At 42.5% G+C, this 24108-nt stretch overlaps 1 protein-coding gene across 1 annotated transcript; it reads right to left on the reverse strand.

Moving 5' to 3' along the window:
• Positions 1–838: 838 nt before the first annotated feature.
• Positions 839–21744, reverse strand: PANX2 (pannexin 2). The gene is made up of 3 exons (XM_041471557.1): positions 21519–21744; positions 3055–4506; positions 839–1200 (listed from the first exon to the last, which is right to left on the reverse strand). Exons 1-3 carry the CDS (start codon positions 21742–21744, stop codon positions 839–841), a joined length of 2040 nt encoding a protein of 679 aa, XP_041327491.1.
• Positions 21745–24108: the final 2364 nt, after the last annotated feature.

Below are 24108 nucleotides of genomic sequence, written 5' to 3' on the forward strand. Positions count from 1 at the left end.
TTGTTCGTATCAGTGAAGCACCCATGAAAGTTTCTAACCTGGTTCATAAATACACTATGAAAAAATAAGCAGCTACAATGACTCTCTTCTACACATTTTGTTAAAAGTAACACCTGGTTTGAAAAGTTATTAAAGCAATTTTTTCCATGGTAAAATATATTTAAAAAAATAAACTCTTAATTTAATCATCTTCCATCAAACATATAAGCATGTTAAAGGGCGGGGCATAATTCAGGTATTTTCATTTATAAATGCAAGAGATTGAGTGTGTCAATCTTTTGCACTTAAATGCTGGTGGTAGTAAGGCCCTTTCAGCTAAGTCTTCATCAAGCCCAACATCAGTGAGCTAAATAAACAAACAAACACAAAATTTTGCTTGCATATAACTTTTTCATAATCCTGAATTAAAAAAAAAAAATCCTCCCTGCTTAGAAAAGAACTCTTCTTGAACTGCTGCCATTAAAAAGCATACCTCACTTCCATGTTAAGTTTAATCAGTGATTCTGAATGCAAAGGATTTAAACACTCACTAAAATTGCTGTGGCATGCCATTAGACTCTTAATGTTCATAAATTGTGCTAATTCCCATTTAAATCAGGAAGCTATAGTTTAGAGTTAGAGCTAATGGTTTTCTTAGTGTTAAAGGTCTATTTCCACCAGATTTTCTTTATCCTATTTTGCAAATGACTGACAGTGCCTATGATGTGATCCTGAAGAACCGTTTGGTGTTATTACCAGAAGCTATAGTCCGTGAGAAAACTCTCCATGCTCATGCAGTGAGTTGCATTGCTGGGGGACCATGGCCAGCACCGCCGTGCTCCCGGGCCCGGCCGGGCCCTCAGTACTCCACCGAGCTCACCATCGCCATGGGCTCGTCAAACGTCGCCAGCCTGATCTGCTTCGGGGTGGGGATGGAGAGCATCTCCCCGGGGTCGCTCGGCGAGTGAATCCCATTGTCCATCATGTTGGACACCTCCTCCTCATGGTCCTCGTACAGCGTGTTGATGTGCAGCAGAGGGTGGGCCGGGTTGCAGCTCAGTGCAGGCGTGGGCTCTGGCTTGACCTGGTTCAAAGCCATACTGGTGGCAGCAGCAGTGGTGGCTATATGGTTGTGGTTACACGTGACAAAAGCCGCAGCAGCAGGCACAGTTCTGCATGCCTCGGATGAGTACAGGATCTCTTTTGCAGGATGAGGGGTGTCTACAAGAGAACAAAACAGACAGATGAAGGACAGGTAGTCTCTCACCATTCCAGTCCATCAGCGAGGAGTGTCCTGAACCAATAAAAGTCATTGGCAGTCTCGCCACTGATTTCAGTGGGATCAGAAGAGGATCCCAAATGGAATTTTCTTGGGACCCTTGAGAAATCCAAACAGGACTGTTTGAAAATAACAGGGTTGTAAGCTCAGGGAAACAGGACAAACAAGAATTGGGGTTTCTAAATCTCACTCTTTTTTATGCATGCTCATGCTTCCTTATGTGAATGGTATTTTTGTAAAATGAAGAAAAAAAAAAACAACTGAAAAGTATATTTATTCCCCTCCTAGTCTGTTTTTTAAACAGTATGGTTTAATATTTTGACAAATGCAATGACTGTTGAAATCCACAGGATGGAATACAAAAGGCATTGATATTTTCAGTGGGAAAAACCAGCGGTTACACATTGTAAACCACTTGTCTTTAGAAAGAACTCAGCAATTTGTCATGAACTGAAGTCTCTTTCCAGAATTTATGTCTGCCTTACCTGATGGACTGCAATGTAGGTCTAACTCAAAAACAAAGCTGAAAATTTTTAATGTAATAGGGAGTCACAGAGCCCCAAAACTCCAATAATTATTTACTGCCCTTAAAATATTCAAGCACTAATTTAGATTAAGGTAATTGAACCAGAAAACCCCAGCAGTTTTGAGGAGTTGAAATCAGAGCAGGTGACTGGATAAAGAATGCTGTAGAATAGCTCACATGCACATTGGGGAGTTGCAGGACTCTAAGGAGCATAGGGATTTGGAAGTGACAGAAACTTTTATACCTCAAATCACTTCTTTGCTGGGCAGTGGGGTGACGGTAGAGGTCAGTCTGTCGAAGCCCAGAGGGAGGTCTTAGCTTGTAATGAGATGAGAGCCATTGCTTTAAGTACGTACAGATTTTTCTGTAACTTCAACTGCATTGTGCTTCTTTCTTATGTCAGTAGCTTACAAAAATAAACAAGAAGATATCTGTCTATCAGTTTATTTACTGATCTATCACTTTTTGTAATGTTCAAATGGCTTTCCTCATCATCCTAGCTCACAGCAATTACTGATATATTTGGAACACTCCCTTGAGTTAAGAAAGGGACAGGCTTTACAAGACCCCCAGGGAACTGAAGCACAGAAAGAGCATCTCCTGTGAGGCCACATGGGAAGGGAATGGCAGAAATCCTGAACCCCTGACCAGCACCAACACTTCAGAGCATCCATCCTCTGGTCCACATAAGACACAGGGCAGTTTAAAGTGTGTGTGAAGAACAATGCCAACAAGCTGAGTTTTGATTTTCTAGGTGACAAACATATGACAACCCCTGAGAGTTGGTAGTCTAAGAGATCTTTTTTCCACAGGCAGCTTTAACTGCCATTAGTAGTCTCCCACACACCCCTAAGGGGCTGTTACTGCTCAGGTCATGTACCATGGCAGTTCCCATACGACTTGAAAATAAGGCAGGTTTGAAACGTGCCAGGTGCTGGTGGAGCAGGAAGGGTATCATGGAAGCTGAATGCTCCTCATTTCCTTGGCAAGGCATGATCACACTTGCAGTTGTGAAAACCTGCTTACATTTGAAACATTACCCACACCAACAGCCTGCAGCCTGTTTTGTACAGCTCCACTTGTAATAATCCTTACCCTCCACACAGTTGTTAAAGAGAGAGAACCTCTATTTCTGAGACCTGCAAACTTTGAGATTACTATCTACTAGCTATCTCCAAATCTAGCAAGGTAGGTCAGTTTCTGAGTTCCTTAAGATTGCTATGTAAATTATGGCCTGTGGAGGTGGTATGGGCATTATGGCATACTGTACCTTTGAGAGAGGAGGTAACATGCACTACAACATTCTCTTCCTGGTTTAAAAATCCACCCTCTTGGCTTTTTGACGTAGGCATCGAGGGGATGGCTTGAACCTCTGGCTTGGGTTTTTTGCTACTGAGTATATATGGATGAACATCCAAGGAAAAGTGCCGTGTGTGCTTTTTTTCACTGCTTGTGCTTGGGATGGCGTTTGGCTCGCTCTTGTGAGCGGACGATTGCTGTGAGGTTTTTGCAGCAGACTCCAGCAAAGGAGCTATAAGGCTGTCTGTCGCTGTTTTTCTCCGCACAGGCTTCGGTTTGTCAGGCTTGTGGTTCTCAACCTTCATAATGGCTAACTGCTCCTTGAATGGCTGCGGAAGGGGATTGGTAGTTGGGATCCATTTCATCTTCTTCCTTGGCCTCTTAATGATGAGCTGTTCATTAGCATCGATGTCTGCTGGATCAACGCTTGGGTCTATGGTCTGAATCCCTGAATCACGCATGGTCGGAGTGGCATCGTGGTTGGACTGGGCCAGTGCCGCGAGCAGCTGGCGCACCACGTTGTCGTACATCAGATCGCTTTCATTTGTAATAAAATCCAGACGGTTCAGTGATTTTATGTGGTCCCTGTTTTCATTACAAAACATGGCCAAAATATTAATATCACAAAACTGGGACTTCTGCCACTGTTTCTTGGTCTTGATTCCTACTTTGTTCAGTTTATCAAATATGAAGTTAGACTTGCGAAATATGAAGAGGTGAATCAAGTTGATGAGGATTATCAAGTTCATGAAGCAGAGGAGAACGATATCTACACCAGCAATAATCCGCTGGAGCTGGACAGATGGCAGTTTACAGTTCACTCTGATGTGCAATTTGGAGCTGCTCGTTTTGTCTGGAGGCTCACCTAGGGCACACGTAAATTCATTTTGCTTCTGTGTAGCATAGTAGGTGGATAAATATGTGATTGGTATGATGCTTAAAAAGATGATGAACAGATGTCTTGCAAGATAAAGCTTAGCTAAAAAATTACTTCGTCCTCTTCTTTCCAGATATTTCTCAAACAAGTTCTGCTCAGGGCTTTTTTCCTTCTCCGCATTCTCAATGATTTCTCTTTTCTCTCTCTCTGTTATCCCTGGGCCTTTGGACTGAATCTGTTTCTCTATTTTTGGTGCCCGCCCTTCAGCTGCACGGTGGTAGCAGTTATCGATCTCCTGAAGCAAAAAATTAAGCTCCGAAGTCAGTCGAGTGGAGGCCAGAAATTCCCAGCCCAGAGCTGGAATGTACATTATCCCAGCAAAAGCCAGCAGTGCATAAGGTAGGAACTTATGCTCAAACAAGGAGGGCCAGTGGCTGGCATCAACTCCTGGCAAGGCATCTTTTAATTCTGTCCAACAATATCCTCTGGCATACAAGGCTTGATCGCGGGTGAAGTTGTGTGGTGTGTAACAGTATATTGGCTCCTCTGTATAACAGAGAGAAAAGTCACTGCTGTGCATTTAACCTACAAAAGGGGCTCTGGAAAATAAACATTTCAAATTATATCAATTTTATTTTACTGTATCTTCACATGACCATTAAGCCCTCCACATCTATTAGCCAGCTCAGTCTGCACACACATCCTCACAAACCCTACGGCAAAACTATTTACCTGAAAGTTTTAGAATGAGCCTGAGTTAGAAATGTCAGCAAGAAATACATATTTTGGTTTAATGACCTCTCTGAAAACAACATCCTAAGCAACTGTGATGTGAACTCTGTAAAGCTAAAAGACCTAATATTCACTACAAAGCCAGCAGCTGAGGATGTTCCATGCAAATGCTGAAAATGGGATGAAATATAAGGTTCATCCCAGCTAAGCATTCTTCTATATAGAAAAAAGTTAGACATAGCTTAAGACAATGTTTTAAATAATTATTAACAAAGTCAACTCATTTGATATGATAGGAAAAAATGAAACTCGAGACATACAAGGATTTAGTCAACTGTATTCCTCTCAGCAAATATTCTTGAATAAAAGTGTGACTGACCAGGACAGAATCTGGTGTGTTAACAATTTTTTGGCTAAGAAAATTTAATTCTACATTTGTAATTGTAACTTTGGGATTTTTACACAATGTGTAATGAAATGCAAATTGCCCTCAGACAGTATTATGGAAGAAAGAAATACTGTGGATCAAGAAAGAAATCAGACAAAGTAATAGGAGAGAAAGTATAGCAAGGATTATTAAATTCACAGTGATGCAATTTTTCTCTCAGGAAATGTTTCAGTCATATTCTGCTGGAGGACAGAAGGGTTTGTCAAAGGAAATTGCCACATACTTGCCTATTTTAACACTCCTTCTAAACATTTGTATTTTACCATCATCATCAGAATGTTGAGATAAAGGTCCTGACCCAGTAGATAAATTATACATGATCTTTTTTTTCCCTAGCAATACATGAGAGAGAAAAACTTGCGAAAGCTAAAGCAGCATCAATTCCCCAAAGAACAATGACCATTATGAAGACATCTTATTCAAAGAGGAAGACCATGTTTTCATGTTTTGACAGGTAGAACAAAGAGAATATATTTTACAGTGTTCTGGTACACCTTTAACAAACTTCCCAGAATGACACCCATAGGAGGAGGCATGTTCTCTTGATTCGAGAACCGCTCAAGAACACCAAGCCTGCTCTGGCTCTGAATGTAGTCTACAATTCAGATCAAGAACAGCTCCCTGGAAAAGCATGGTGGCACTGTTCTCCTTATAATAAAAATGAAAACAAAAAATTCATATTGATAACAAGAAATAGAATATTAAAAATTAATAGACAGGCAACTCCCCCTAATCTTTCTGGCTTAAAAAATGACTCCTTACTTGACCAGTTACTTTTCACACGTGAGCAAAGCAAAAGTTAGTTCTTTGGAGTGGAGGTATAAACCTCTTCTGTGACCTAGAGAGAATTAATGCTACCAACTTAAACAGAGTTGACAGAATAAATGCTGCTACTCAAGACAGCATGGAAAGTGAGTACACCCTGCAAATATTTTAATATAATTTTTGAAGACTATTTTAAAATTATCTAACTTCAGTCTCAGAGAATAGCTTAAAGCACTTCCATTTAGACTATTTTTATGAACTTGCAGATATATGTAATAAGAAAATTGATCATTGACTCCCTCGGTTTCGTAATTACATGGCCTCCCAAACCTACCCATGAAGGGATGCATACAAAAAGCTTAATCTCCTACTATCAAAGACTTATGGTAGAATTCCCCAGGAGGCCAAACAGAATCCTGCGCAAAAATGTTCCCATGGGGTAAAAAAAGGCAAAGCAGAATGCTATGTTTCTCATAAGCAGAATTTTTTTTAATTGGGTATCCCTAAGCCCAGTAGAACTTTCCAATATGAAAGCAAGTTTTCTGTGGCAAACATGAGTTCATTTCTTCTAGGTCTCAACATCACAAATACTTGGGGAAACAGCAGCAAGTATTCCTACAAATCAGCCATAAGGATTATTTTCTCATTCCTGCATCAGTTGCTACTATCAAATAAACTGATTAGTTCTTTCAGTTGTCTTCACTGAGACCCAAAAGCTAGGGTGACTGTTGTATATTTGTATATATATTGTATATATATACAAATATATATATATATATATATTTATATATATATATATAAATTGTATATATATACAACAACAATCCAATATGTTTTTCCTTTATAAATTAAAAAAAAAAAAAGAAACAAATGAAAATATCTTAACATTTTACATTTATATTGAACAGATCAGTCTATTACTGATAGACTAATGCACTCCATCCATTGCCACTGCTTTGGTGAAAAAAGTCTAAAGAGCTTCAGAAGTCCAGTTTGGACTGACCAGCTGCATTACAGGCTACAAAATGAGGCTGTCCCAAACAGTGGGAAAAGCAAACGTCACTTGAGAGGAATTTGGTCTCTTTTCCTCTGTTAAACTTGTTTTTATCTGACCCAGTTTTCTGTGAGGTTGTAAAAGATTCTAATTTATTTGGCCAGCCGAGCATGGTGTCCCACTCTTACTCAATGTTTTGCACCTTGTTGCTACTAATCTAGTATTTTCTTTGCATATTTGCAAAATTAGCATGATTTTCATTATATAACGTAAACCCAAAGACCCTTCAAACAAAAACAAATCCTCTGTGGAGCCAGTGGGACTTCTGATAACTGATTGAAGTGAGAGCAGTGGGGTTCAAAGAGTATTTTCTAATATAAAATCACAGAATCACAGACTGGTTTGGGCTGGAAGGGATCTTAGAGATCATCTAGTCCCAGCCCCCTACCATGTGCAGGGACACCTTCCACTAGGCCAGGCTACCCAAAACCCCATCCAGCCTTGCCTTGAACACTTCCAGGGATGGCACTGCCACAACCTCTCTTAGCATTATCTTTGAGCTGTATTTACTGTCAGAGAATGCCATAAATTTTGGTGAAGTTATTCCACAGGGATATTTAGCTTAACCCTCTCATCAAAGGACTTGACTCACAAAGCATTGCATCAAACCTGGAAGCTCCTTCCCCTAGAAAATGGTCCAGACAACTGAGAAGAGAGGAATTCCCTTCTAAAGTGATTCAAAGCAAAAGACTCATTTAGCTGTTGCCTGGACAAAGAACCTGTCTCTCTGCACTGACAAGAGGCTGCCAAGCAGGATCCACACCAGGTTTTGAGTTAGCTTTTGTGAATGTTACTTCTTAGACAGTGGCAGCATTTAACCTGGCATATAACAAACACCCTGAAGGTGTTTGATCCAGGTATAGTAGGGTATGGGGCTGTTTCTTCTCTGCTGCAGCCTGCATCCATCATTAATTAATGAAAAAGAAAAGCACCATGTCAATAACTAATCCTGTTATGAAAGCTGGCAGTGATGTATAGCTGCATATTAACACACAGATCTGATGAGGACAGCAGAGGAACAAGTTGTTCTCACACATACAACTCACTTAGCTGTGAGACCTCTGCTTAATGCAGTTTCAAGACACAGCAGATTTTTTTATTTCTTTGTTTTACAATATTCTCCTGATAGGTAAGAAGCATTAAAAAAAGGTTGCAATGGTGTTAAAATCATAGCTCTGATGTTGGATCATACAATATAAAAAATGCATTTGCTTTTAACTTTATATTCATAAATATAGAAAGTTTCTACTGATACTCTTCTTTCATCCTGAAAATTCTTACACAGTTTGTGAAGGTCCTTTTTCATATAGCCATTCCAGCCACCATGAAACAGCTTTTCCTTGAGACGCCACAGTTTAACTGCATATGGTAATGAAGTAAAGTATTGTAAAGAAAATTTTTAAAAGTTTGGGGAGCATTAATATGGCTGAGTGGATTGGTCATCCTCTCAATGTTATCTAATCTAAAGCCCATAAAAATAATCTGTCTGCTCCTTGAAATATGTATTCCTAGTAATTACTACATTGGGAAAAAAAAGGTTTTGATGGTGATATGTGATTTTTTAAAAATATTAACTTAAGCCTAAACGTGCACGCTAACAAACTTCATTTCCCTTTTTTCAATATGTCAGATGTTTTCAACAATTGTACATAAATACATTTTACATTTTATCCTGCTCACTATGCACCTAAGTAGCTTCTAGAAATCCACAGAACTGTCCTGTAGGATAAGGTATGAGAGAGATCTGACTGCATTTTTCAGACATGCAATCAAGATGAAATAAACAACACAGAACTACTTAGTTGTGTAATACAACTGATTGTGTTATGCCACTTGAGAAATTAAAATCCCTTGGCAGAGAAGTTTTTTCACATGCTCCATTCTGCAACATCTCACTCCATCCCATCATTTTAAGCATTTCTGAAAGGGAGAGAAGTGACTTGAGGGAGGTACTGTGGTACGGAAGTCGTACCTCAGGGGAATGGAAGTGCATGGCTGCAGAAGACACTCAAGGTAGGGAGAGGGATAAAGGAAGGGGTTGTGCCCAAAAAAACTCTTTAGAAAGAATCCAGACAGTATGGAAAGGAGTGAAGTCAAAGTCCTGAAGCTAGGAGCTGTCAAGTCTGCTGCTTTTAGAAAAGGCTTGGAGAAATGCCTGTGGGCTTCCTGCAGGCACACGCTCCCACTCCTACTGCTCCCAATGCAAGGTCAGCCACCTCCTGCTCCCCAACCTCCATATACTGTAATACACATTCAACTGTCCTCTTTGAGAGGCCCTGAATTAAACACCATTTTTTTCAGGCTGCAAGTGTTAGGCATGAATTATATGTTATAAAAATAAAACTGCTAAATTTTAAACTGGAGTTACAATATTCCAAGTTCTGGATTCCTCAAGGAAGGGGCCAGAATGCTGAGGTTTGGGGTTGGAACCCTTGAAAACTTTCCACTACAGAAATGAATCTCAGATGTGGAAATGGAGTTACCAGACTGCTGTTCCTAGACCATTTCTTGAAATTATACCCCAATGCAAAATCATAGATATGCTGAGTCCCACATCCCACTCAAAGCAGAGTCAGGACTGACTTCAGACCAGCTTGATTAGGGCTTTGTCAGTCTGAAAACCTTCAAAGACAGAGGCTATTCAACCTGCCCCTGCATCCTGCTCAGGCAGGGACAATGCTTGATTACCCTCAAAGTGAATTTTCATCTTTAGGTCATGTCCAGCAAGAATGGCTGATCCATGTAGCAGTATTTTTTTTTCATTTTTGAGAAACAGCCATTTCAGAAAATGAATGCAATGGCCAGTTTCATTAAGAACGCATCCAGTAAAATACAGCTAGAAGGCTGTCACAGACATACATGTGGCTGGAGCTCAGGCCTCAGTACTGCATCTCAAAAGAGGGAAGAGATGCCAGAAGCACAGCTCACCAAGGAGGCCGTGGGAGGGGCGTGTGTGCATTTATTTGCCCATCTATAACAAGAAACACTTTGCAAGAAATGTGGCCTAAAATGACACTGCCAAGAAGATATGGTGAAACTGTAGATGTGCATCACCCTCCATAGTCTATTCAAAGTTAAGATTTTACAAGTCTTCCTGGGAAAGCATGTGAATTGCATCTAACAAACTCACCACTTAAAAATAAAAGTAAAACTGACATCTCTTAGCATTCAATGCTATAAAAAGTCAGACCTGCTCCTGAAAATACTTAAGCAACTGCAGGCATTGGGTATTTCCCTTAAGTCAATGTGATTACTAACAGTGCATAAAATCTGGAATATGCATCTCTCTTTGAAGATATGATGTTGTAGTTATAAAGCTTCTAAAATATTATTATGAGCAAAATTTATTTAAATAAAGGTAGACAACACATTTAGAGTGCTTTGGTAGGCATTACAAAAAAAAAAAAGAAAATATTTATAATAAACAGTATATGCTCCTACACAACAGGGCAAAAGATTTTTTATACCTACTGCATTACCAGTGGAATAAAGTATATTTGCCAAAATATAAACCATGATAACAAATTGTATATGCTTCCTGTGACCTCCAGCTTTCAGAATTTACTCTAAGAGAAGAAATCACACTTCATTAATCTTCCCACTGAAATGCATTATTTAGCATTCCAATGTAATAACTGAGTACAGCAAAAGAAACAGTAAAATTTTCTAGCAGACAGAAAAAATGAAACAGTTTTGAGAAAATGTAATACAAAAATGTAAAAAAATTATGAAAATTCTTCAAGGCAAGAATTCAATTCAAGGCAAAGGTAAGTATTCAATTCAAGGCAAAGGAAGTCTTCTTGTGTGAAGGCTTCAAGGATCTAGTTAAATTACACATTATTAACATTATTAACATTATTAACATAGTGTGACTGCCACTACCCCACACGGGGTGTGGGCAGCAGAGCTGGTGATTAGGTGCTGCTGAGCAGGCTGGATCTCCCAGCCTCTGGACAAGTGCCTAAACACTCTAGCTGGGGACCCAAGCTAAGTATCAGGTAGGTATAGTGATAACTACACTTACTGAGCTAAATATACTGCACACTCATGCTAGCCTCGTGCTTCCTAGCAACTGGCATTCTGCCCTCTTGAAGAGAGCTCTAAATCATCCTCACTCCTGTGCCCAGCCTGCCTGTGAAGATAAGCTGGCAATCCAGTCAAGATCTCTGAAGCACTCCTTGTGCAGTCCTCTCCACTTGTCTCCAAGGAGAAATTCAACATTTAGGTAGAATCTCTGAATCTCCCTGCCCATCACTTCCCAGTACACACATTTCTAATAGACAAAATAAATCAGAAACTCCCTGAATTCAGTGATAAATGCCAGTATTTAACAAGGGTATTCCTTATCATACTGCTTTGTGGCACATACATGTAAGCAATCTGACATACATGCCTTATTCATCTGGGGTACTAAAAGGATTGCACAAGAAAGCAGGTAGCAAACTGTTTATTTTTAGAAACAGAAATAATTTATTTAGTACTTTTTCAGCAATTTTTAAATGGAAAAGAAGAAATGTCCTGGATCCTCTTCTCTCTGGAAAAAATGAATAAAGAACATTTATGTTACTGAGGTTGAAAATGTAGTCTAAGAAAGTAAAATATTATCTAAACAGTATACATGTCTTCCATCCCAGTCACATAGTCCACAAGGAATACCTAATTCTGCTTAGAATAATTTTAACATATGCTAGCTAATTAACTGTCAGCAAAAGGAAAAACTCACTGAATTTAACTAGTTTATTTCAACAATTTTATTTAAAGGATATTTAAAGGTTAGAAATTAGTACAGGGTAAGGATGGATCCCTGAAATTAATTTTGTGTGTCATACAGTCCTATTTAACTCACTGAGTTTACTCTTATGAATGAGAAAACATCCATCAAACTAAGCCTCAACTTAGCAAGGTAATTATTAAGAATTACTAGTTTTACTGAAATAAAAAGGCAATACCTTTACCTTTCTTAGGGAATATTCTTTCCAGACTGAATACAGGTTCCATGCCCATGAAGTCTTCCTAAGGTACAAATTTCTCCATGATCAGCAAAGCCTTTTTTGCCCAATCTCTGAAACAACTTGTCCTGTTTAAGAAAAAAATCTTGAAAAGAAAGTCCCTAAATAAATGAGACAGGAAACCACTGCAGCTATTAGGCTTTATTGGCCTATACTCTGTAAGCATTAGTCATAAAGAGTGAGATGTAGATAAGCAATTTCAAAGACTGACTGGCAATGGTTCACCCACAAGGGTAACTGAAGTGCGAGGGTAGCAGCAGGTCTCCCTGTATTTCCAATTTGGGTCTTTTTGCCTTGCAGGACTGCTGCTCGAACTGCATATATTTTGGATCTGTAGAATCAATGAATTAACAGTGCACTTTCCTAGTGTATATATGAATTTACAGAACCATATTCCCTCTATGTAATAGACTCTGTCTCTTCTAAAAGTAGCTGGAAATCTGAGGCTTCAGGCTTTGTACACCTGCCCAGGTTAGTCAGGAAAAACAGACTCCTGCTTGTCTGGTGTGCTGGAAATAGCCCCTGTTACGAGGAAGGAGCAGAAACACTTGGATGAAATCCCTTAGGCTGCTCCTATAGAGGAATGTGTCCTCAATCACTGGCTGCCCTCTACCATGTGGTGGTAAAGTCACTGAAAAGAGAGCTTATTTACGGTGACTGACTATTGGTGCCAAGATTTGAGGGAAGGTTAGATCTGAATTTAAAGGAATGTATTAATCTAAATATAATTAATGAAATTCAGCCATGCAGTCAGTCCTACGAAAGAGATCTGAATAACGTTTACTTTTCAATTTAGTGCTTGCATGAGGAGGTGAGTGGAATTTCAGTGATGTACAGATCCTCTTCGTAGAAGTAGTAAGGTGTGAAAATAATATTTTAATGTTTTGCAGAGGTCAAAAATTGCCTGTTGGAGATGGAACCCCAAAGCAACTACATGCACTCAGACAGTATAATGTGGACTGCAGTAACACCTAAAGTAAACTGCAAGAATAAATGCTGAAATGAAATGAATCATGAGAATCCAGTGAAACTGATGATACATGAACAATGGTGGCATCTTAAATCAAGGGTCAAGTACAAAATACAACCACAGGAAGCAACAGGAAACAGCATGTTTGTTCTATTGCATTATTATTATTTAATGACTAGATATTAAAAATATGGCTTGTATTAAGTACTTTTTGGCATAAACACAGCACACAGAAAAGTTCATATTAAAAAAGAAGAAAAGGAACCAACAGTTAGCTCACTGGGTAATAACATTATTTTAATAACATAGTATTTAGAGGGCAGAGATGGCTGGTCTACTGCTCTTGGAAAACTGGTTCCTCCATGTGTAGAGAAGTTGGGTTTTGTGAAGTATCAGAACTGTTTTGATTCATCCCAGAAGAGACAGAACAATGCACCACCCGAGGCTCCCAAGGGCTCTGCCACTTCCAGTGTAGAGGTCTCCTGACCTCCTGAAGAAAACATGGCTCTCACAGAAGATAAGGTACCGCAGCCTCAAAATGTGAAGTAATTACTTCATCGTAAAACTAAAATGAAACTGAAACTCCAGAAACAGCCGTGGAGCTCTGAGCTGCAAAAACCACACCACACATCTCAGCACCTGGCTGCAGCACTACTCCATGAACTCTGAGCCTGCATGACAGGCTTGGTGCCACTAAAGAAAAGCACACAAATCCCCAGAGCTCCCTAACTGTGCTTGCTATCCCAGGGAACAGCTGCACTTCCCCATTCAAATGCAAGAGTATAATACATGCCGGGGACAAAATCCCCAGTGATGCAAATATGTGTCCTGATTTCAATGGTTTTCTTAGAATAAATCCTGTATAATGTGAAAAAGAAGGAATCTACAAGAATTATGCTGGTCTACTGTGAAATTATTCAGCTTTTGTAATTAAACATATACACGTACTGAGGGTGTCCACTGCAGCTATTTTTAATACTGAGAGGACCCAAGGAACTCAGTGATTATGCAGATTCTTCCTGAAGACTTTTACAGACGTAAGAAACCACACAAGCTGAAATTTCCTCTACATCATGGATGCATGATTTCTATCTAGTTTAGAGACAACAAAGAGCCTCAAATACTTCAGGGTAGCTTTGAAAAACAGTCTTGTCCTTACTCTTCATTTATTCACAAGGTTTCCTTTTATGAAAGGTGAATAAATTAAGTAACTCTTAAAGAAAAATATTTTTGACCATCTGTTCAAGTCTATTGGTTATCTGAAAGCATGTAGTAAGCCAAAATTCATCCGTATTTTGGACCTCTTCCCACATATGACATTTGAAAAAATGAAGGGGTTAATAATGCAAACAGGTCATTAAAGACATAACTAAAAAATGGTGATGTATGTGTGTTGATGAAGTCCGAGAAATGGAATTTATGACAGAAAAAATATCTGCAGCCATTAGGAACTGCAGTGGAGCCTGCATGGCTCATGCATTTCCTCAAGAATACTGTCCTATTCCCCATTGACCTGTGTAATTGCAAATCTTTAAATGATCAAAACTCACAGAGTCCCAGCTAGTGTATCTTCTGCACACCTCGAGTTTGTGTGAGTGTAAAGGGCCCTCATCCTTTGGGAAAAATCCCATCAGCAATGCCAGCAGCGAGCAGCCAGACTGCAGCCAGCCTGTGGGTACTTGCATCACTTCAGCCCTTTTTAAAAATACGTGCTAAGAAAGCACTTAAGTGGTACTGTTACACTCCCTAGATTATGTTTTCTCTGCAAATATCACCTCAGAACAATTTCTGCACCAGTGTCATCAGTTTGTCATACACTAAACAATCCGGATCTGTACTCTTAGTTCTAACAAAGTCACTTGGGAAAATGCCATCTTCACTTTCTTCAAGTGCAGCTGGAGAGAAAAAATGGAAAGATCAAAAGCCATCTATTAGGTAAGTCACCTAAATAAGCATTTGTAATTATCCTGACACAATTCAAAACAAATACAAATTAGAAAAGTGACCAGAAATACAAAATAAAACTCCATCTCATAATATAAAAATCTGACATATTCTATTTCAAACATACTGTAGGGTGAAAAGTGAAAAAGACATTGAACTCATGTGTATACTGTGTTATACAGTAATATAAGCATTGCTTATGTAAATAATTACAGAAAATATAACATAAAACCTTGAAGTGATACTTCAGTCATTAAACGTTGTTTCCTTCCATTGCTTTCTTATGAAAATTTTCTAGCAGAAGGATGGTAGAGGGCTGAGCTATACAACTGCTAAGAGACACAGAAATACAGTATTTTTGAGCAACCTCTTTTTTATTTTGCAGGCACTGTTTTAAGAACCTAGTAAGAAAACCAATGCCAAAGCCTGTCTTTTGACTAAAGTATAAAAATCAACTGGATGAATGCTTTGCTTTATTTTAATAAAATACCGGCATTTAACAGCTTGGGTGGGAAAAGCAAACATGACTGCAATATGGAAAGAATAATTCACTGTGAATAGAAAGCATGAGGCACTGTACTAGAGGGATATGACTTAGCAATACCATTACAACATCAGCTTGGAAACCAAAATATTTCAATATTATGAAGATAACACAACAAAACCAGCAATGTAATCTCCTTTGGGATGCACCACTCTCTGGTCCCTTACAGAGAGAACTTCCCACAGACGTTATTGATGGGTTGCTTCTCAACCCAGCACAACACTGGAATATTTCAACCCGTCACTAAAAACATGAAGTGATACAAAAGAACTAAGCAGCACATCATGAAAGCCAAATGTCTCTCAATCTACTGGATTATAGAACAGTGTCCTGAAGTCCAGCAAATGCCATAAGACACTCAACACCAAAGGCTGCCACCTGCTGCTGCAGCACCATTGCCAGTCATGGAAGAGAGGATACAGCACGTGCTGACCCAGCAGCATCCTACTTGTGGCTGCAGCTTGTGTGTACTGATGCCATGGCAAAACCAGGGAGGGTGAAGGATAAAAAGCACGGAACATCAAACAGACCCACCTCAAACTGGCAGTCTAATACCCCACATTCTGTGCATTTTGGAAAGGAAGTGAAAATGGAAAGGCTGATGGACTGATCTTGTTTCTCTATACCCATACCATTCCAGACTGACCATGCCTTGACAAGAGATACTGAAACTTTATAACTAAAAAAATGTTATAAACTGAAAACCAACACAGACTACAGCTGGACTAAGACTATGTACCTTAAATCCGTACCTTCTAAAATTTAATTAAATTTGGTGTATTACCATTTTTTTCATTAAGTATTAACCTAAGGTGACTTAGGTCAACAAAGAAACACTTCCAATAAAGAGAATCCCAAAACCTTTATCATAGGAAAGAGAACAATCCAGGAGACTTCAATGCAACTAAAATGGAAAGACAAATGTGACAACCTATACTAACAGACATAAAATTTGCTTTACCTCCAGGCAGTACCTGGTATAGTCACCCATTCATACACTGGGACAGTGCAGTACTATCAAATCTGGACTCTCTGCTCATACTGGTTGTATTTTACTTCTAATTTGCACAGGAATAACTAACTGCTAGGAAACAAAAAGCTCGGTGTGAGAAATCAAACCTCCAGAGAGTCAAATACAAGCATGGATCTCTGCAAAGCACTGCATACACATCTCATGAGTGCTCCAGAAGATGCCTAAGACAGTAGAGAGTGCGATGGGGGTTATGTCACTGTTCTGACAGAATTTCAGACATATTTGATCTCATATTTAAATAAAAAATTTAGTTGTTATCTTTAAAGCAGTAATTTTCAAACAAAAACAGATCAAACCAAAGTTCCCTTGGGACCACCCACTGCACACAGTTACCTTAACAAGGACACTGCTGTTGGAGAGATATCCTTTAGCCTATGCTGCCTTCTGAGAGCCCTCTGACTCCAGGAAGCCAGAAAACTCATGGTTAAATATAGATTCCACCCACTAGGTGAGAGAAAATGCCTCAAAAACTTTCTTTATTATCCTCAAGGTGATCATACATTGGCCTCTAAATAGAGGATACGCTAGTTTTGTACAAAGTCCATTCATGGTTGAGTTTTAGAAAGGGAAATAATATTCATTCTTCTTTTGTGAGTGCTGATGTGGACTTCTTTGTGTTGAGTAGCTGAATATCACTCCTAGATGACTTTATGATGATCTTACGCTCAGTAAAAATATGGCTCATAGATTTATTTTAATTAACTTTCTAGGGGTGTCCTTTCTGGAATCACACTGGTTTGCTCGAAAAACAAAGGAGAATTAGGAGACTCAGAAATGACACTGTAGGAGGTTAGCTACATGACTTTCTTTCCTCCTGTGAAAAAACTTTAGGAAGTGGGGGTCAGTGCAAAAATCATATCTTACTTCAGCCATCAGAGTGAACTCTTGTCCCCATTGAATTCAGCGGTCAAATTCTTGCTGGCTCCTTTGCAGCCTGAATTTAACTTTCAGGAGCACATCCTAGCAGAGTGTCTGCCCTTTGCCTTGCTCCTGCAGAGAGCTCAATTTCACCCCGAATGCACCGCCACCTAGTAGTGACGTATGGAAAAAAACCCTTATCTCCCAATATATTTTATTGGCAAAATAAAAAGAGCAAAAGCACACCAAGGATGACAACCCCTCCTCCCACCTCAAGCCAGACTGGAAGGACACCAAGCATCCAGGGCTGCACAGCGTGGAGTGTGGCCAGCAGGTCGAGAGCCTCCACTCTGTTCTCGTGGGACTGCACATGCAGTACTGCACCCAGCTCTGGAACCCTCTGCTCAGGAAACATCCGCCCGAGCGAGACCAGAGGGACCTGAAAATGATCACAGGGATGGAGAACTTCTGTGACAGGCTGAGAGAACTGGGGCTGTCCGGCCTGGAAAACAAAAGATTCCAGGAAGACCTAACTGAGGCCTTTCAGTACTTAAAGGAGGCTTTTGAGAATGATGGGGACAGACTTTTAGCAGGGCCTGTATCTCAGGACAATGGTTTTAAACTGGAAAAGGGTAGCTTTAGATGGAACACAAGGAAGAAATTCTTTACTGTGAGGGTGGTGAGGCACTGGAACAGACTGTCCAGAGAAGTTGTGGATGTCCCATCTCTTCAAGGCACTGTTCAAGGCCAGGCTGGACAGGGCTTTGAGTAGCCTGGTCTAAGGGAAGGCATCCATGTCCGTGGCAGGGAGTTGACTAGATGATCTTTACAGCACCTTCTGACCCAAACTGCTCTTTGACTTTATGATACATGTAATAGAAGAAAAGCACAATATCTAATTCAAAGTCTTTTGTAACACATTAAGTTCAGATGAATTGTGATTTTTTCACAATATTGGCATAGAATCTGCTAAATAATTAAATCTTGCCTCTTATGCTACCAAAACAGTAATTTGTCATTAAATTTCTCAAAAGAAATTTAAAGATCAGAACACTCCAACTCAAGGGCAAAAAAATCACTTACATGAAGAGCACATGCATTTACCAAAACAATGACTTCTCCCATGGTACTAAAACAACATAATTAACTAGGTAGCTTTATCTGCAGCCACAGGCAAAATAGAGCATACAATATGTTATACTACAGTCATAATGACTTTTAAGGTTGTCAATTACAATCTTTTAAATAAACACCATGTTCTTTCTTTGTCCTCTGATGAAGGGCTGAACTTTGCTTTCATACGTGCTTCCTTGCAGCCTCTGGCCCCAGCAGACTTACTGCTGCGTGGGGACTCCCAGGCTTCCCAGGATGATGGGGTGTCCTCTGCACACCCCTAGGGCAGCACACCCACCCTGCCGGACCAATTCTCACTAGGCTTGTTGGACAGACTGTACAGCTGATCTTGACTTTCAGCTACAATTTGCACACACATAAACTAGATAAGAGGCTCTGACCTCCTCTACCCACTGATCATGAGGGTTCTTCCAATCCTCAGAAAAAAAGTTTTGAGAAACCACTTATTTTAGACAACTACATTTTCATGTCTTGAGTGCACACACCATTGTTCCAAAAGCTTTATCAATACTGATTAAGTAAGATGGTATAGACCCCAGAAAAGGGGGTTGTTCTCAGTTTAGTGGCATGATGGTATCTTCACATAGCTTGCACTGGGTATCATTAACAGAATGAGAAATAAGGGCAAGTATCAGAAAAGCACACAAGGGCCCAAAGCAAAGTTTGGGAAGCTATTATGTATTCACAACCAAAAGGCAGTAGGTACCTTACACCAGCAAAGTTTGTACTTGCATAGCTACTATTTAAATTGCACAGAAGAAGCAGTATCCAAAGCAAAGATAGATTTTTTTTCAAGGTTGGTGACAGTGTATGGGTGAAACAACACAAACTGTAGAATCAGTAGTAAGCATGAATCCAGCTGAACTATTGTTATTACCAGGGTATCTCTGGACATGCATGACTTAGTAAAGAAGTCTGAGTAAATACTGTTTCATTAAAAGAGCAACGTCTGATTAAGATCACATTAAAATTAATGTAAGTTTTGCTCTTGAACTCTGTGGAAGCAGAATTGAATTCACTAACCTGGAACTCTTTTGACGTAAGCTTAAAAATTATCTATTTAGTTTTATTAGATCCTTAGACTTTTTCAATTACATTCTCTTGCATAATTTTTTCATTTTCTCATATTATTTTTCTAACTGCAGACCATCTGAACAAACATGACATCATATGAGAGAAGAACATTATCCCACATTTTCCCAGAGATGTAAGGGTGTTTTCTGTGTTACCTTATAAATTTTGTCCTGGCAGGACACAATAGGCTACTGCTCTCAATCTTACTGGGTCAAATCAGCATACACAGCCCATAAGTAGACATAAGTGACACTGCTTTTAGTCCTTCTGAAAAACAAATCTGGAACACAAGTGTGAGCCTAGATAATAGTCTTCCACAGCACAAAATAAACTCAACAGCAGAAGCACAGGCAGATGCGAGCAAATTCAACAGGTCCTCTTTGTTCTGTATGTGGGACTGCAGTTTAGCCTTGCAGAGGGAGAGTCACTGTATAAATCTGAGTCTCAGACTTGATACTTCTCTACCATCTGCAGCCTCAGATGACTTCTTCATACGGAGCAAGCTACTGCTGTCTGACCAAGCAGTGAGGCACCAAGGGGCTTCTGCTAGCAATCCTGCCCTGTGTCAAGGAACACACGTGAAGGGGGCATGACCCTGCCTGCATCCAAGGCTGTCTTTAGGCCAACTGAGGCTCAAATCTGTACGCCTCAAACAGTATGAAAGTATATATGTAAGCATGCACTCTCGTGAGCTGCTGTAGGACTGCCTTTTTGTTAGCTTAGTTCTCTGCAGAGGAAGTGATCATAAAACTTTTGCACCCCACAGAGGATCCTCAAAGGTGACCTTGAAACCTGTCTTTCAGTTGCTATGAAGAGCCAGTTTTCATGTACCATGTAAACATGGTTTCTCCAAGATACCTCCAGAAGAGCATCCAAAAGATGAGGTTCTTATTAACTGTGGTTGAAGATCTTGAGCTATAAAACTATTTTTTAAAAAACTGAGGTAGATTGAAAAAGTTTTAACTATGATTAAGAAAAATCTCATGACACCATTTGTAAGCAGTTATACTTCTAGATGATTTAACTTCACCTCATAATGAAAACAGGTGTTAAGGACTGTAAGTCAATCCCAAAGAAGCACACAAAGCAAGAGCCTGATTCTGGTATGTTTAAGCTGGTTAAGTACAGCCAATTCTCACCAACCTCACAAGCTACAGACTGCCAGGTCAGTCCTGCATATTAAAGCACCAATAATTTCCCATGGATTTTCAGTATGGAGCTTCAACGGACATTAAAAGCAGTCATGCACTGGCAGCTACACTCATCAAGCCTAAAATCCACTCAGCAAAACAATGTTTACACATACACTAGTGGCCCAAAAGGTGTCCTAACAGTTTACTGGATCAGTAGTTTTCAAGGCTCACCAAAACTTGACCTTCTGAGACTGGTGGTGATGGGCATTCAAACCAGGCTTTTTAAACTGTTACCAGTTTATGCAAGATGACCCTCAGGAGACACAGATACCAGTGATTTCCAGTGTCACAATCCGGCAAAGCACACTGCATGGGGATCCATATATAGTATCAGTCTCCATGAGAGCATCAGCCTCTCCCTGGTAGACCAGTTAACACGCTGTAGATGCCTGAAGTGACATCAGGACAATGCCTGACATCAGCCAGGTCCAGCTCAGGACCTGTCCAGGATCTGCCTCAAGCATTAACCTGCCCTGTCACCCATGCCAGCTCTCACCTGCTGCTGGGCACCACCAGCACCTCCCCACCCCTCGCCTGCCGGCCAGGAAAGAGGCAGCAGCTGTCCCCGTTAGGGACCGGCCTGGACGGCGACACCACTACCCTGCCCAGCAAGGCGACACCCCTGTCCTGGCACGACAGGGGCAGCGGCCGCCTCCTGAGCACAAGCGGCTCTCAGGCAGCGGCCACTCCGCCCTGCCGCTGTGCCCACCCGCCAAGGCGCGGGCTGCCTGTCATGCCCCAGCACCAGGTCTCGTTTAGCATGCACCGGGACACGACCCTGCCCGTCCTGCCGCCCTTACCGGCAAAGTTCTTGGTGAAGACGAGGGTGACGAGGAGGATGGGGATGAGGACGGTCCCGATGGTGACCACGCGGTCGAAGGGCAGCTCCAGCTTCAGCTGGAGCAGCAGAGCGGCCAGCGCGCCCGCCTTGTCATCCTGCTGCCCCGGCAGGATGAGCTCCTTCAGCTTCTCGCCCGCCAGCAGCGCCGTGGCCATGTCGGGGTGGTTATCGATGATGTGTTGCATAAGCAGCGGCGGCGGGCGGCCTCACGCCGCCGGGCTTCCCCGGGGACGGGCGGCGCCCGCCCGGCCTGCGGGGACAACACCGACAGCGGTGACGGCGGGGCCGCGCTGCCGCAGCGGCACCGTGCGCTGCCCCGGCCCCGCCGGCCCGGGCAGCTCCCGCCGGCCCGGGCAGCGCGACAGCCTCCCGCTCCCCGCAGCCGTGCGGAGCCACATCACGAGAGGCGGGCGGCGACACGAGATGCCCGGTGACAGCTGTGCCATTGAGCGCTGCCTCTGCTCCGAACCCGTGCTGTACAACAGCGGCGCAGCAGCCATGCAACCCGGCAGACCGGAGCCGCCTCCCGAAGTGCTGCAGACAAGGAAGGGGGCATTTACCTGGCAACTTCGGTTCCCTCGGCTCCCGGGGGATGGTGAACAAAACCGATGGCCGGTACAGAAGAGCGGAAGCCGAAAATACACTTACACTGGACCTTCCTGCCGAAAAATGGTCCCTGCACCACGACAAGTAATGAAATCGCTCCGGGTTCGGAGCGGGAGGTGGCTGATGTGCTGATGCACGTTACAGCAGCGGGCGGCTGGCGCTCGCATGGAAATGCCCGCCTGCACCGAGCAGCGACAGCGTGCGGAGCAGTTCAAGAAGGGGCTCGCAGCCGTGGGGAGGAGGAGGAGGAGGCAAGAGCAGTCCGGAATGAACTGCGGGAACGCAGAGGTCCTTTAAGGCATCCCAGCGAACAGCTGGAGCCTGCGGAGCGGGGCGCGGCCGCAGCAGGGCGGCCGGGAGCGGCGCGGCCGCAGCAGCCGGTGCGGCACAGCCCATGCGGGGCTCCGAGCGCAACACGTCGCGGCCGCGGCCCCGGCGCCCGCGTCCCCGCAGGAGCACCGCGCGGCGGCGGCACCGCGCATGCGCCGGGCGGCCCGGGGAGCGCGGGGGGCAACGGCGGCCCTGGGAGGGTCTGGGGCCCGGCCCGGGGGACACTGGCGGCACCGGCCCTGGGAGGGTCTGGGGCCCGGCCCGGGGGACACTGGCGGCACCGGCCCTGGGAGGGTCTCGGGTCCGGCCCGGGGGACACTGGCGGCACCGGCCCTGGGAGGGTCTCGGCACCGGCACAGGCGGTCCCGGCAGGACGAGGCGCGGGCTCCCTCCCTTCTCCTTCCCGGAGCCCGCACACGGCAGCTCAGGCCCGGGTACGCGGGAGCTCCCGCGGCTGAGGGACAGAGAGGGTAGCGATGAGGGAAAGGGAAACCCTCACCCAAGCGGGCCCTGAAGGTCTTGGATCTGCGGGCACGTCGGGATTTCAGTGCTGCCAATAGAAAGCCTTTCCAGATGCTGTCTTTTTAAAGCACTTGTGGGGTCGGGCACATCTGGTGAAACAGCCTAGGAGCAGAGGACTTGCCGAACATGCAGAGGGCAGCTTTCACCCACAGCCTCATGGTGTCCAGACCTGGGTCTTACAGAGATGGCCAGACCTTGCTGTCCTTCTCTGGAACAGGCTGGGAGCGGAGCACGCATTAACACTCTGGGAAAAAGCTACACAGCACCAAAGGAGGCCATATGTGCTGCATCATAGCCTGCAGCAATGGTGTTCAGACAAAAGCTCCAGGTCACCCATCCTGCTTCTTCTTTGTGGATTTTATATTTAGCAGTACTTAGATAAAAAAAACAGAGATAAACAAATATTGCTGATATTTCTCGCAAAGATTTGCAGCTGTCATGTGCAACTCACATGAGTAAGCAGGGATTTTTATCTTTGCCTTGAAATTTTCATTTATCTGGTCACTGTGAACAATATGATGGTTGTGTTTATTATTCAAGTTTAAATATTGGGTGCAAGTTTTAAATAATTCTTCTTGGCAGGGTTCGTTCCATCCAGGCAGGGAGATAATGAGCAAGGCCAGAGGGATGTCCTGATGGTGACTGAACAAGGATCCCAGGCAGCAGACACAAAGCTGTCAGTGCCACATGCTCCTGAAGAGTACTGAAGATCAGAAGGCAATAGAGCCTGAACCTGAACCTGTAACCATCACTCATTTCATTTTCCCTGCTTCTAATCCTCCATGGGCTCTGCCTCTGTTGGTCTTCTGTAATGACTGACATGCAGTATCTGCCTCATAGGCAGAGGGCAGAGAGGAGAGGTACCCTTTTCTTATGCCCTTCTATGTCCAGGTACAGTGGGTACTTGTGAAGTAGTGCAGCAGAGAGTTCTTGGTCACCAGCTGTACCCCAGGCAGGGCAAGGTAGGAGGCAGAGCAGCGAGGATCCTGGTGTGGTGAACTTGGGAACAGAGTACAGCTGTGTTCCCACAGCTGAGGAAAAGTGGGGACAGTTTCTGGGTCAGGCTTCAAGCCTCAATAGTCCTAGCTATC

This window comes from Pyrgilauda ruficollis, unplaced genomic scaffold (genome assembly GCF_017590135.1).
Source record: "Pyrgilauda ruficollis isolate IOZ18807 unplaced genomic scaffold, ASM1759013v1 scaffold27, whole genome shotgun sequence".
NCBI lineage: Eukaryota > Metazoa > Chordata > Aves > Passeriformes > Passeridae > Pyrgilauda > Pyrgilauda ruficollis.

Bases quoted from the DNA above. Each gene is read 5' to 3' on its own strand.
- PANX2 (XM_041471557.1), bottom strand. From the start codon at position 21,744: ATGCAACACATCATCGATAACCACCCCGACATGGCCACGGCGCTGCTG. The intron at 4,507-21,518 runs GTAAGGGCGGCA...TCTGTTATACAG, and splicing joins CTTCACCAAGAACTTTGCCG to AGGAGCCAATATACTGTTAC. The intron at 1,201-3,054 runs GTACAGTATGCC...GTTCTCTTGTAG, and splicing joins TGTTACCTCCTCTCTCAAAG to ACACCCCTCATCCTGCAAAA.